The sequence below is a fragment of the Aulostomus chinensis genome, chromosome 8 (assembly GCF_037954235.1).
Source record: "Aulostomus chinensis isolate RoL2024-O1b breed Wild chromosome 8, RoL_Achi_v1.0, whole genome shotgun sequence".
Lineage (NCBI taxonomy): Eukaryota > Metazoa > Chordata > Actinopteri > Syngnathiformes > Aulostomidae > Aulostomus > Aulostomus chinensis.
The window spans coordinates 21,436,206-21,449,837 of record NC_141327.1 but is presented as its reverse complement, the minus strand read 5'-3'; the positions used below and the strand labels follow the sequence as shown (position 1 = coordinate 21,449,837).

Sequence of the window (13,632 nt, the reverse complement as noted above, 5' to 3'; positions counted from 1 at the left end):
TTGTTATCAGTCTTACACTTTGTTTTCAGGATGAAATAAATATTACACAGTTTTGCCCGTAATGAGTTTTAGAGGGGCTAGTAGGTAGCTGTTTCCTGTCTTTATGCTAAGCTAACTAGCTACTGGCTGTGGCTTCATATCTGACACACGACAACAATATACAGTAAAACCTTTGTAAAGAAATCAAAAAGCATATTTAGCAAAAACAAGGGACTAATATTTTACTGCTGATGTTTTTGATTTGTTTTATTGTTACAAGTAAAAGCTGTCTATTAGCAATGGAAACAAAATGTTGATCAGTGGCAAATTCATTTTAAAATGAAAGCGTTTCACTCACATACTGAAGGGCCTCGTGACGGTCGATGACGAGGCTGCGAAGCAAAAAGGAAAACAAAAAGGAAAACGACACATTGAATGAAAAATTAAAACAACTTCTGCGAATCAAGAACTGAAAAAAAAAAGAAAAGAAACCAGAATATTAAGAATTGTTGCTGATTGGCCCACAGGTCATCTATTGGGACCAATGCTCATCACCATGGTTAAATAGGCACTCTAGTTGCCATGGCAATGAGTCTGGCTCTTCGGTGTTGAGGTCAGTGAGCATGTTTTGCGCCCCGTAGACCAGTTCCAAGACCAGGGCGGGGTGACTACCCTCCACCTCCATTACACTTTCCCAGGAAAGGTTCATCTTTTGTCACAGTATTCACCTTTTTTGTGTTTTATTATATTTTGTTGTTTGTGGTTCACAGTCCCAGTCGATCAGTGAGTTAATACCACAGAGCAGGAGACAGTCGGCCCAGTGAATCACAACATTCTGCTGTAGCGCAAGAAAAGCGTCATGAACCGAACTCATTACCAGTAAAAGCACAACAGTGCATTTCCATAGAAATGGCCTCAGCTCGCTCACCTATTCTGTTTAAACAAACAAGCTCAGTCGCCCTGCAGCTTGGGTTGACTCAGCCTACTTCACGCCTCCATGTTCTCCCCCCTCATGCTTGCACCTCCTCTACTTTCCATCTCCTCCCTTGTACCAGAAGATGCATGATCGTAATATGCACTTGCACGGCGCCACAAGCATGAACAGAGAGTTTGATGTCTCTAGTTGAAACCGTTCCAGCCCTTGGAAGGATGTGTGTCTGTGGCCATTCACCTCGGGACAGATTGACTCTACTGACTGAATTCAGATGAGCTTGACGCTGGGAAAAAAAAGGAAAAAGTCAGCATCAATTTCATCAATCCCTTCAGCGCGAGCCGCAAACCTGCTTCTTTAGCTACCCTCCCCTGATTTCTCCAGCCGCTGTGATACACTTTCAAATGACACGGGCAAGATTTTGTCTGAGAAACAGATGACTGCTTTCGCTTGGCAGAATGAAAGCTTAAGGGGTTCGAACGTGTCTACAAGGTACAGGGATGGAAATGCAGAGTATATGGGGGGGGGTTCAGCGATGTGGCTCCAAACGCCGAGCATCTAATCAAGCACACTGACCTTTTTGCCAGCATCATAAAATATTCACTGCTGCTGAATGTATTAGAGGATGCATAGCGTATTCACATTCATTCTTTATGAGGAATAATCAGTTTCTCAGTACAACCGTGACGAATGCCGTTTGTAACACAACATGAGTTTGGATCCAATTTTTCTTCCTCTTTAAAGCAAAGAGGTAGATGATTTCCCCGAGTCAACTCAAAGTTCGGATGAGTCGCTCTTTCTTATGTGAACGAGTAGATGTTTGTGTTTCAGTCACAGTTTGGCTGTCGCAAACTCGACCCACCACTACAACACAGTCAATGAAGAGATGAAGAGGACGCTCCCATTTTTATTGACTGAAAAATCAAGGCACCATTGCCTGAAAATAAAAGCAAACACCTTTTATTTTACACTTCTAACATGAGAGCTTGTCACAAATTCATAAAAAGAAAAAGTAAGTTATATTCTCAGTAGAGTCCCGGCCCAGCGAGGAGTCCTGATGGTCCACTCAGCTGTGGAGGTTTTCCAACCAGCATGTTGTTCTTCGGGGAACAACTCTCAGGCTCCATGGTCATCACCCGCACCGAGTAGCCGCGAGTCTCTGCTGCCCACGAACGGTCCAGGTCCACCAGACCCATACACAGCTTACCTGGAGGAATGCACAAGTTAGAAAAAGACAGACACGTTATCGAGCTTTTTTTTTTTTTTTTTTTAATATGGGGGGATTCCACCATCTAAATTGATTTATCTTTATTTCATCAGGTGAGATTTTCTAAAAGAGGCAAGAACAAGAAACATCGAGTGAACAGGGAAAAAAAAAAAAAAAATTCTTACAGTCGCAAAAATCCTCCCAAAAATCTGATATGTGCTCCTGCCACTACTAGTAATAACTGAAGAAGTTTGAGGCAGTTTGCAGTTCATCTTATTTACTGCAGCGCTAAATTCTCCTACATTAATAGATTTTCTGAACATGTCAAACTTGCATACTCCCACAAACATCTGGAGCCACTTACACACAAGAAGATGTACAAAACAGCTGCATCCATCTGTGAACTCCGATATGTCTACGACAATAACAATAAAACACCATTAACGTGTCTGTCTAATCAAACTTTACAAAACACTATTTGTTTTAGGGCAACTTTTAAGCTGTTTCCTGTTATTATGTCTCCAGTGACAGAATTCAAATGCATGAATGTTAGCAGTAACGTAGCAGGCAACAGCGGCGGTAAATGCTAGCTTAAATGCTAGCTCTGGTCTGCATTGATGGGCTGAGCGACAGGCTGTGGGGAGATGAGATGAATCATGATCAGCAACTGTTGGTGGGGGAAGCTGAGCTCTGCTAACTGGGGGTACCAGGTGCATGTGAAACACTCCTGGACTGACGAGGCACGGGGGACCTTTGACATGACGGCGAGCTATCAGAGGCGACGCCGGTCTCCGACACAATCAAACACTGTCGAGTGAAACCTCAGCGTAGGCCCGGAGGAGGTTGGAGTCAGACAGAACACTTCCCTCTGGATCTAACGCCGATCTAGCAACTGTTCACGGCAGCTGTTTGTCATTATTTACCTTCCTGAAACGTCTAGACCTTTCAAAAATAGTCATGTTGTAGTAAATCTCTGAGGTTTGTACAACATCAATATGCACTGTGAAATTATTTAGGTGGGAAGAGATCCTGTTGATACGTCGTCAAGCTGGAGCTCATCTGGCACAGTTTGGAGGGTTTTTTTCTTCTTTGATTCTGAATAATAATAATAATAATTTCAACAACAAAAAAATCAAGAAAAAAATGATCACATATCCCCTCAGTCAAAGTAATAAAGCCACTGACAGGTTTTGTACTGAGTACAATACAAGTGCGCTGAAATAAATCCTTCACTTGTGAGGATTATAATATTCAGGTTTTACTGAATCTGTTGGAGAGACATGCTAATTATTTTAACTGTCATTTTGGAGGTTGTAATTTGGAGTGCCGGCTTATACTGCAAGCTGCTGCTAATATTTCAATTCATATAAATGCGATGGACAGAATATGAGTCACAGTAAAAGCCAGAATAGTTCAACAGCCTTCGAAATAAATCACCTCCTCCACGTGGCTCTATCGTACTCAATACCGCCCCGTCAGTGGCTGTAATGTTTTGGCTGATTGACGAATACAAAACGTCGGACAATTTCAGCGTGCCGTACCTATGAGTCGCCTCTCGGGGGGGAGCTGGGGAGCAGTCTGGTCTGCGAAGCGGCACAAAATCATGTGTTCCTAAAACAAATGAAAGACAATAAAATCTCCATTTTTACCACAGGAGAACATTTTTCTGTCCTGTGGCCTCGCTCGCTGGTTTGAGGAAGTAGTGACTCATGAGTGTGTGAGGCTGGTCATCTAGAATGTGCTCACACTGCCTCCCTCCCTCCCTCCCTCCACACTGAATGCGAGGCTATGGAGCAGGTGTGAAGTTTGGCTAACACCGTTTGCCTTTTATTCCAGCAACACACCACTTATTATTGTGCTGCTATTCTTTTTAAACCACCAGGAAGCTCACCTATGACGCGAACATTAGAACGCGCTTGTTATTCAGCCAGCGGACTTTGACAGATGAGGTAGAAAAAAAACAAAAAACAAAAACCTACCCGCAAAGCAATTTCTTGTAATATCACTTAATTATCTGTACATCAAAAGCTCGGTCAGTGAAAATCTGTCTCTCTCTCTCTCTACAAAAACAGCAGTTAGGTGGTCTGATGTTAAGACTTGTCAACTCTTGAGGTTGCCATGGTTAGGACCTGCAGCACAGATTTATCCCCAGGGGGCTCTGACAGCTCCCATACATCATAACAGGGTACAGAGCCGGGTCTGTGCTCAGAGATAAGAGGACTGGAGGGCGAGAGCTTCCTACTTGTAACGGTGTCACAAATCTGTGTTCCTGACAAAGAAAAAGACTCCGGTGATCTCATCGGAAACAAGCCGAGCAAAACAAAGTTATGGCTGTATTTATTTCATTTGTCGGTTAAATAAAACCAATGTAGAATAATACAACAAGGCCTAAATAAAGCGTGAGCGTTACTGAATCGGTTTGCCCCTCGCGTTTTGTTCATTTTCATAACTCGAGGATTACAACATAGAAGGAAGACCACCTGTCTATGTATATTGTGTATTTAACATTGTGCATGCTGAAAGTACACAACAGATAAGGATTATAAAGAGCAAAATAGATTCTTCAAAATTAGGTAAGAATGATGTTTTTTGTAGTTACACAGCAATAATGATGATTATACAATACATACGGGAAGAATTTGAAGTTATTTTACTCAAAAACATCCGATAATTACGAACGCTGTTCTAATTAAGAACGACCTCGTTGTCTAATGACTGCTGCTAAACTTCCTCCTCATCCCAAACTGCTTGAATACTATTAACCTGGAAGCCAGCATTTGTGGACATGCAATGTAATTCTGGCATTTAAAAACGTTCTCTGAATCAAAACTTCCCAATAAAAATAGTTTGTAAGCTGAATGTTTTGTTTTCCCCCCCTAAAATTTTTTTTTTTTTTTAAGTTTTAATAAGGAGAAAATCTTAAGTGACTTCCTATTTACTGAACATAAGTAATAAGTGAAAGTTTTCAATTGGATTTCAGCGAGACTCTTATCTTTAAATGGCGTTAGTACAAAGTAAATTCAAAAGGATTTTTCATATATTCATGAATAAGCGGTGCAACCAAAATCTGAGTGAGTCTTTTCTTGTCAATCTGTCATTTGTTGAAACATTTGCCAAAATCTAATGAGGAGCTGACACCTGTGGTATGAGAAAATAATTTCACCCTTTGTTGGGTCACTGCACTCCAGCTCCAGGCGTGTGTGTGCGTGGGTGTATCTTGAGCTTTTAAACTAGATACTTCAGAGTCATTATACTCCTGTTGACAACGAAGTACATTAATTAAAAGTAAAGTTTGGGAAAGGAAAACTTTGTACGACTCTTACAAACAACATATCTTAAAACACGTCCTGACCCATGATATAATGGGGTCAGATATATGCATACAAGTAAAAAAAAAAAAACTATCTAAAGAGAGAGAGAGAGAGAGACTATTAATATTCCACCCTTGCTGTTTTGTCCCAGAGATTTTGAATAATACATGCAATTGTGAGACTGTATCGCGTTTAAAGCCTACCTTATAAATCAGAGTCTCCTGGAACCTTTCGCTGTAAGAAACAGAAACATGATGTTTCAATTTAACAGCACAAAACCTAAGAAATCAGAGTAAACGTATTTCATATTAACTCAAGGGCTCATTTTACAAAAGGGATTTTGGTTTTTAGGAGTATCACTTCATCAAAGACACAAACATGTATTTTCTACTAAAATCACACGAATCCGGCTCAGAGAGGAAAGCTTTCCTCTGGCATGAGAACAAAGTCGGTGTTGTTGTGGTGGTTAAAGATGGTCGGATCATTGTGGGAGCTAATTAAAAATCAACACAAAGAGGCTTCGGGGGCCAGTCGGGTCAGATGGAGACGATTCAGTCGAGCTGTGAGGGCCTTAATGAAATGAGCAGTTAAGTTTCACAGCTCATAAAAACTTGTGAATTGCCTGGAATGTCTACACCTGCAGAATCTCAGCGCCAGTACCTGGAACATGACCTGAGGGGGAAACACTAAAAGTAGCAAGACGAAGATTGACACCGTCAGGTGCGCGAGGGCCCCAACACATACTGCATAACTGCCTCACAGAAAAAAACAGCTTCTTCTTGTACATTACACTGGTGAAAAATTTTTTTTTTTGTCAGACTTTAATATTTTATGAGAAATTTGTGAGTGTGAGTGAGTGAGTGAGTGAGTGAGTGTGTGTGTGTGTGTGTGTGTGTGTGTGTGTGTGTGTGTGTGTGTGTGTGTGTGTGTGCGTGTGTGTGTGGAGAGGGGGTTATTGTGGGTGTCAAGTTGGCAAAAGTGAGAAGAGGACGAAAAAAGAACTTTAAATATTGATAGTGTACAGTGAGGGCCCACCCAAAGGCACAATTATGGGGTCAGTATTATAGTAGCCATGGAAAACACTTGTTGGTTATTTGTTGCCAGGGGTAACAGAAGCAGTCCACAGTTTACCCACAGCTCTACACCACCGTCTATAAATTCCAGGTCACCATAGCAACAATATTTCTACTTTGCGCTGCCAATACCATTCAACAACTGATGAAATTAACACAAACATTCATTTTATCCATAAGAGGGACTGCAAAACCTTTTGGTACCAGACTAAAAATAAAAGCAGTCTGATTGTTTCTCATCACTTTTGTACCAAAATACATGCTGAAGTTCTTCGCTGTGAGTATTACACGGTATTACTGCAGTTTCAGTTATTACAACTGATCTGGGAGTGTAAGTGAAACGGCTACAAAATAAGTCTAATGGGGGCAAAAGCAGTCTGATAGATTCAAACAAATGTCCACATTAGCGAGGGCTCTTTCCCTCAGGGGGAGAACAGTAAAATGTCTGCAATAAGTCAAGGCAAGGCAGATTTATTTATATAGCACCATTCAGCCCATTTAAGTGCTTTACAGTGACATTAAAATATATTAAAAACAAGACACTAAAAGCATAGGCATACATTAAGAAGCAGGCATGAAGGAAAAGATTAAAACTCCATTTGAAACAAAAGACAAAAACAAGCACATAAATACAGCCCGTGTTTTAAATGTTGATTTAAGTGAGCTGACTGGGAACGCAGGCAGGAGGGTTGGTTCCACAGGTAGAGACCCAACCAAGCACGAGCTGCTTCACCTTGTTTGGTTCTGACCTGGTGCTAGTTCTGGGCTGGTGCTAGTTCTGGGCTGGTACTAGTTCTGGTTCCTAATTGGTTCAGCTCTTAAACCTTCTAAGAACTGGTTTGCTTTGACGTCACTTCTGTAGTCTCAGTTCTCCCAGCAACGCTCGAGCCGACAACAATGGCCGACTGATCATCTTTCTTTACTCTCAGGGGTTGTTCCTGGCCTTAAAGATCCCACACTGGCATCCAAATGAGGCACATAATTCTCCAGCTCTACTTGATTAAATGCAGAAAATCATGAATGTATTTTAGGTTTGGAGACCATTCTGTGATTTATCAATGATTGATAGGGTTTTAAATATCATTTTTGAGACACTTGGAACCCTTGCTACGAACATTCAGCTCAGCATTCAGACAAAACTGCTGTTCAAACTTTGGCTTCAATCTTTTTGGCATTTTTCTGTGTGGACATTTGATTAGCATGATTGATGTTACAAAAGAATATGAAGGTTTTTACAATATGGCTATAAATGCATTAACTCCTTGCTTATCAAGTGACTGATTTCCAAAATAAGAGCAGTTAATAGGCTGAGTACAATTTCACCAAGATGAAAACTACTGGGAATGAGCTAAATTTAAAACTGTATTTCTCTTGTTATCAATTTCTTTCTTCGCATGAATAAACAGACACCCTGAACACAACAGCTTTGTTCTGACACCTTCAGCGTTCCAGCGTTGTTCTAGCAGTACACCCATGCACCGATGCTTCAGTGTCAGGCAAACCTCTTGTCTTTTAGCAGTAAACTCCCTTGCAATGATTCTGGAGCAATTAGAGTACCATTATTTAAGTGCTGCTATAGCAACTGGATCAACACCATTAAAGTTTCCAGCTCCTATTTTCCATCCCTGCTGCTCTTGGTCTCTTCAATCAAGACCAACAGCATTACGTTTCAGTCACCAAGGATTCAGATGGAATGGTTAATTCTTCTTATCACCACATCTGTAGTAAAAGTTCTTCCACCAAGAGCTGGTTTTCTTGTTTGTGCCATCAAGGTTTTTAAGTCACTCTGAGAATAAAGGGCTGAGATGGAAAAAAGAGAGAGGCGGAGCCTATGGTGAAGGTGATGTGACATTGCTGCCTGATACGGACGGCAGTGACGATAAGAGGAAGGAGGTGGACAAAAAGCAGTAACGGGAGATACAGATTGTGATTGTGTGTGTGTGTGTGTGTGTGTGTGTGTGTGTGTGTGTGAATGAGAGAATGACTCGGAAAATGGAGGAGAGCGTGACCTGGAATGAGACAGTAGAAGAGACACATCAATACTAGCAGGGGTCGAATGAGAAAACAAGGCCAGGAACATTAGGGAGGAAAAGATGCAGAGGGGTGACATCAGAATGAGAGGCAGTGAGTAGATACCCACCTCCTGGGGAAGGTGAACTTGACTGCGTTTTGGATGAACCCATAGCAACAAGGGCTGATGACAAAGGCGGCTCCTGCCTGGATGCAATGCTCCATCACCATGTCTGTCGCAACGCCACATGCATGGAGAGCAACCTGAAGCGCAAAAACAGAATTTCTCATCTAAGAAAATGTAAGGTGAACACAATCTTGTTTCGAAAAAGAAAATTGGAACAACTGAAAAATGCAATCAACTGCACCAATTATTTCATGTGACTGCTGCTGTAAAGTGCATCTTTGCTCTCCAAGGAGTGATTCCAAAGGAATGAGGAGGAGGAGGAGAAGGAGTAAGGTATTAGTGCTTTGGCTGAAGAAGCATGAGTCAATCAGAATACCCAGTGAGAGGGTAAACCATCTGTGGGTTTGTTTGTTTCTACACTTGATCATTAAACTGGACTCCTGATGTTTTTCCATAGAACTCTTTTGTCTATGCGAAACTGGGAGAACTGCTAACCAGTCCTGTTAACACCGTGTATAGTTCAGGGATTAACAGGATTTACCAATACTACTGAGATGACATTGAACATGGCAGGAAAAGCTGTATTTCTGGGGAAACCATAATGTCACACTTGTGACCTTTTGAATGTGAGATGTCCTCTTTTTATTTTATTTAACATTTGTGTGAGATTTTGTCATAAATAACAGTGTATAGATTCCAGAGTTATGGTCCGGACTGTTCTCCCTGTTCCTGTGTGGGTTCTCTCTGGTACTCCAGCTTCCTCCCACAGTCCAAAGACATCAAGAGGGGACGAGGCTGATTGATACTCTAAATTGACCGTAGGTGTGGCTGTAAGTGTTAATGGTTGTCTGTCTATATGGGGTGGCCCTGTGATGGACTGCTGACCTGTCCAGGGTGAACCCCGCCTCTGCAGCCACTGGGATAGGCTCCAGCCCCTCGCGACCCTTAACAGGTATAAGCGGAAGAAAATGGAGGATGGATGGATGGAGGATGGATGGACGGCCCGGACTATTTGTTCTGTGCAATCACTTAAACTCAACCTTTAACCACCATCCATCCATCCATTTTCTACTGCTTATCCTGTTTAGGGTCGGGGGGGGGGGGGGCTGGAGCCTATCCCAGCGGCTTCAGGTGAGAGCTGGGGTTCACCCTGGACGGGTCCCCAGTCCATCCCAGGGCCAACACATAGAGACAGACAACCATTCACACTCACAGTCACACCTACAGTCAATTTAGAGTATCAATTAGCCTCGTCCTCTCTTGATGTCTTTGGACTGTGGGAGGAAGCTGGAGTACCAGAGAGAACCCACACAGGAACAGGGAGAACATGGAGACTCCACACAGAAAGATCCCGTGCTGGAGCCGGGACTAAAACCCTAAACCTTCTTGCTGTGAGGCGACAGTGCTGACCACTGCACCACCGTGCCGCTGCTCCCCTTTAACCACCAAAATATAATTATTTCAGTCCAAATCAACATTTTTTTCCACACCAGGTGTGACAGAGATATACAAAGACCTTTAACCACTGAAATCTAATATTTCCATCCTTAATTCCCAGTGGACATTTGTGTCAATACAAAAAACTGTCGATCGAAGGCAGTGAGTTCAACATGGATGTACAGAGAACATTTTTCTCTCAAACATCACGACATGCAACACCAACAGTCCGATGTGATGTCATCTACTCAGGTGCACTGAAATGAACTCATCCACCTCAAGCAGCTCGCCTTCCAAGAATCTGTCACTTGGCGTCCGGGAGTCTAAAACTATTGTTATGTTGCCTTGTCAACAGCGCAGCGGAAGCTAAGAGCCAGTTAACTCCAAAAAGGCACACCAAACACAGTCAAACCCTCCCGTAAGAAAAAGTTTTACTTATTATCCTCTTAAAGAACTCCGTTTGGACAAGCACACTGATTTAAAAGAAAAATGGTCTCGATTCGGATGGTCTTGTGTCCATTTAACACCCAAATTTTCTATTCTGCATTTATTCATTTTAGTTGAAGTGTACTCATTGGCATAAGAAGCAACCATCAAGTGTGGGACTTCCAATTATGAAGGGGGGGGGGGGGGCATCAAGGATTCGGTGCCATTACCTCAGCAACATCTGAAGTACAACGATAATAACAAAAGATCATAATAACAATAGATGTAGAAATATCTTTGTTTTTTTTAACCCTCCTACTCAGTGTTGTAAATTAGTCACACTCTGTTAAATAATAATTGCATTTTATAACCTTGACTAAACACACACGCCCACTAAAGTGAAACGAATAAATACAGCTAAATTATAACGGTAATCAGTTATTGTCCTATTTTTATTTATCCCTTTTTGTCCATTATGTTTGTGGCAGAGATAAAAAAACAACAACCTCAAAACAGGTATTGAAAAAAATACTATTAAATATCATGTGTGTCTGATGGTTTGTTTCTACAAAGTAAACAACGATAATTACCACATAACATAAATATACAAGTATTTTAAGTACCCAAGATGTCTCCTACGTCTCTACCAAGTCCACTCTCACTACTCACTGGAGGACTTCAAAGGTCCACATTACATTTGTATATACTATATTATAATGTATATACTTGTATATACTATGTAAATATATAAGTCACAAAACATACGAGTGTGACTGCCTCTAAAAATAAGATTTTGAACGATAAATGTGAAAATTTGCACTTTCACCACTGAATGTAAACTTCCTGTCAACTGCATCAAAGAGGAACACGAGAGGGGAACATTACAGAGATAATTCACCCAAAAAAGCAATTTGACTGTTAACGGCTCATTAAGATTTGAACTAAGATGTTTTTATTGTCATTGTGTGACCTCGTGGTGACTGCAGAATTCTTCCAGGGTTCCTGCATTTAGATAACTCCTGACTCGTGCACGGACAACTTCATGAGCTATACAACACACACGCGCGCACACACACACACACACACACACACACACACACACACACACAGAGTTTGAGATGGCATCAGGAGCGGTTACAGCTTCAGGGTCTTCCTCAAGGCCCCTGGACCTCCGAACCAGGAACCTTCCAATTACTAGACAACCCATTTTCTGTCCTGAGTCACAGCTGCTCGCTTCACCCTGTCATTAAATCTTGTTTATATTCCCTGTAATGTGGGTTCCATTTAAAAATGTGTCCTTAACGTGTCACTATGGTGAAGATACCACACCTTCTCCTCTGCCTCTCTATTTCTTTGACTACCATCAATGTGAGTTAATGAGTCAATTTTCAGCCTCGGCCCCTCGGAAGGTTGGACTAAACGGGAGACCAAACGTCATCAGTTCAGTTTTATTTTCCAGCACGGACTTTATTAAGGTAGCACACTTTATACTACCTTACACTGTTGATCATCAGCAAGAAATTTAACATGTATTTTGTCTTTGTATAAATGTGTGGCCTTGTTTTTGTGGACCAGAGTGGAATCTTTAAATTGCATTGGCATTGGAATTACACCTGATTAAGCTTTGTTGGAACTGATCAATAGTCATTTTTACATAAGGCTCCAGGCAAGCAACAAGAAGTGCATTTTTATTCTCTGAGATATGAAGTTTAGTGAAGGAATCAATTGCAAACCATCACAGCCTCGAGCAGAACCAATACCGGACCGGGTTCCAATAAAATCTTAAACAACTTCAAGCTTCAAATCTTTTCCAGCCTCTGAGGTGTGTTTTGGCTTTTATGTAACAAGAGATAAGATACAAATTAAATATAGTTTTTATACAAGCCAGTTTGAATACCAAAGTAAAACTGGAGCACAAACTTGCTAAGAAAAGAGACACCTGAGTTCAATTACCCTGATTAAATGAACATGGCTAAAAATAGGGCCATGTATTATACATGATTAAAGCTAATGCGCTAGCTGACTCAGGCAGGTAGCAATATCTATCACACAGGAGGAAACAGCAGTTAAAGCCAATGTTAAAAACAGAAAGTAATGCAGGATAGGATAAAATCTAAGCACACACTCATAAATAAATCTTTGCATTCTTGTATTGTGTGAAGAAATAAATGCGTGCGTGCATAAACTTCAGCAAACAACACCCACGCACTGTAGAGAACTATAATCTGTGCTGTTTGTTTCACAGCAAGTGGACCTGGTCCCGGTGGAGCGATGACGCTAGAACAATAGCTAGTTCTAATTACAGCAGGTACATTTACATTCCTATTTGTCCCTGAGTGCACTTGGCAGGAAGATTAACCACACCAACATGTTTAGAGGGAAAGAGCCGGACCCGAGACACATGAATAATGACAATGATCAAAAGTGATGCTGAGGGTAAAGACGATGGGAAGATGTTAAAAATGGAAATGCCATTCCACAGAGGATGAAAGCATTTTGAAAACGGCAAGGATAGACGTTCTCTTTCAGGCAGTCAAAGTGATAAACAATCACATTAAGGACCTGTTTGATCTTAATTGATAGTAGTCAGTCGTCTGAGGAGTCGAGAGCTCTGCAGCTGGAGGTGGGTGTTTTTAATGGGACCAGGAGGGTTTCCACTTCATTGAGGATGCTGAATTTGTTTGTTTTAGCTCAGTTAAGTTTGAAAGCTAGTAAATATTAAACTTGTTGTTGCCTTGCAAAGTGAACCAAGCCAGGGGCGAGATGCATAAATCTGTATTGATTCACAACTAAAACTGTACATGCACCAAAGCAGAAATATGCATTTTTTTCCCTTCAGATTTAGAAATCATTGAATGATCCTATTTTTACAAATTATTGTGCAATTGTTCACCCACGCGCAAACCTGATTTGAACCAGCATATCCAACCGTGAACAGATTCTGATTCCCCATCAAGTCGGTAGGCGAGAAAGTATGAGGGGGCTTCAGGTCACATGACAGCAACCACACTCACAACAAGACGACTTCAAAATTCTGATGATGTTTGTACTCACAATGACGTTTATTTAAGGTAAATTCTACGTTTATTCCTGTGTGTGTGTGTGTACTTTTATTTACTTCAAGGTAGGAC

At 41.4% G+C, this 13,632-nt stretch overlaps 1 protein-coding gene across 3 annotated transcripts in view; it reads right to left on the bottom strand.

Moving 5' to 3' along the window:
* Window positions 1–233: 233 nt before the first annotated feature.
* gstcd (glutathione S-transferase, C-terminal domain containing) overlaps window positions 234–13,632 on the bottom strand; it is a 44,475-nt gene continuing 31,076 nt past the window's right edge. The window contains exons 9-13 of one of the 3 annotated variants that reach the window (XM_086210228.1): window positions 8,642–8,775; window positions 5,632–5,662; window positions 3,659–3,728; window positions 2,047–2,117; window positions 234–1,196 (exon numbers count right to left, since the gene is read on the bottom strand). In XM_086210228.1, the coding sequence (XP_086066354.1) occupies window positions 990–1,196; window positions 2,047–2,117; window positions 3,659–3,728; window positions 5,632–5,662; window positions 8,642–8,775 (513 nt within the window). In that variant the 3' untranslated portion in view covers window positions 234–989. Of the gene's footprint in view, window positions 1,197–1,804; window positions 2,118–2,395; window positions 3,213–3,658; window positions 3,729–5,631; window positions 5,663–8,641; window positions 8,776–13,632 lie in introns of those variants that run through there. The other 2 variants (XM_086210229.1, XM_086210230.1) reach the window with 2 other exon arrangements.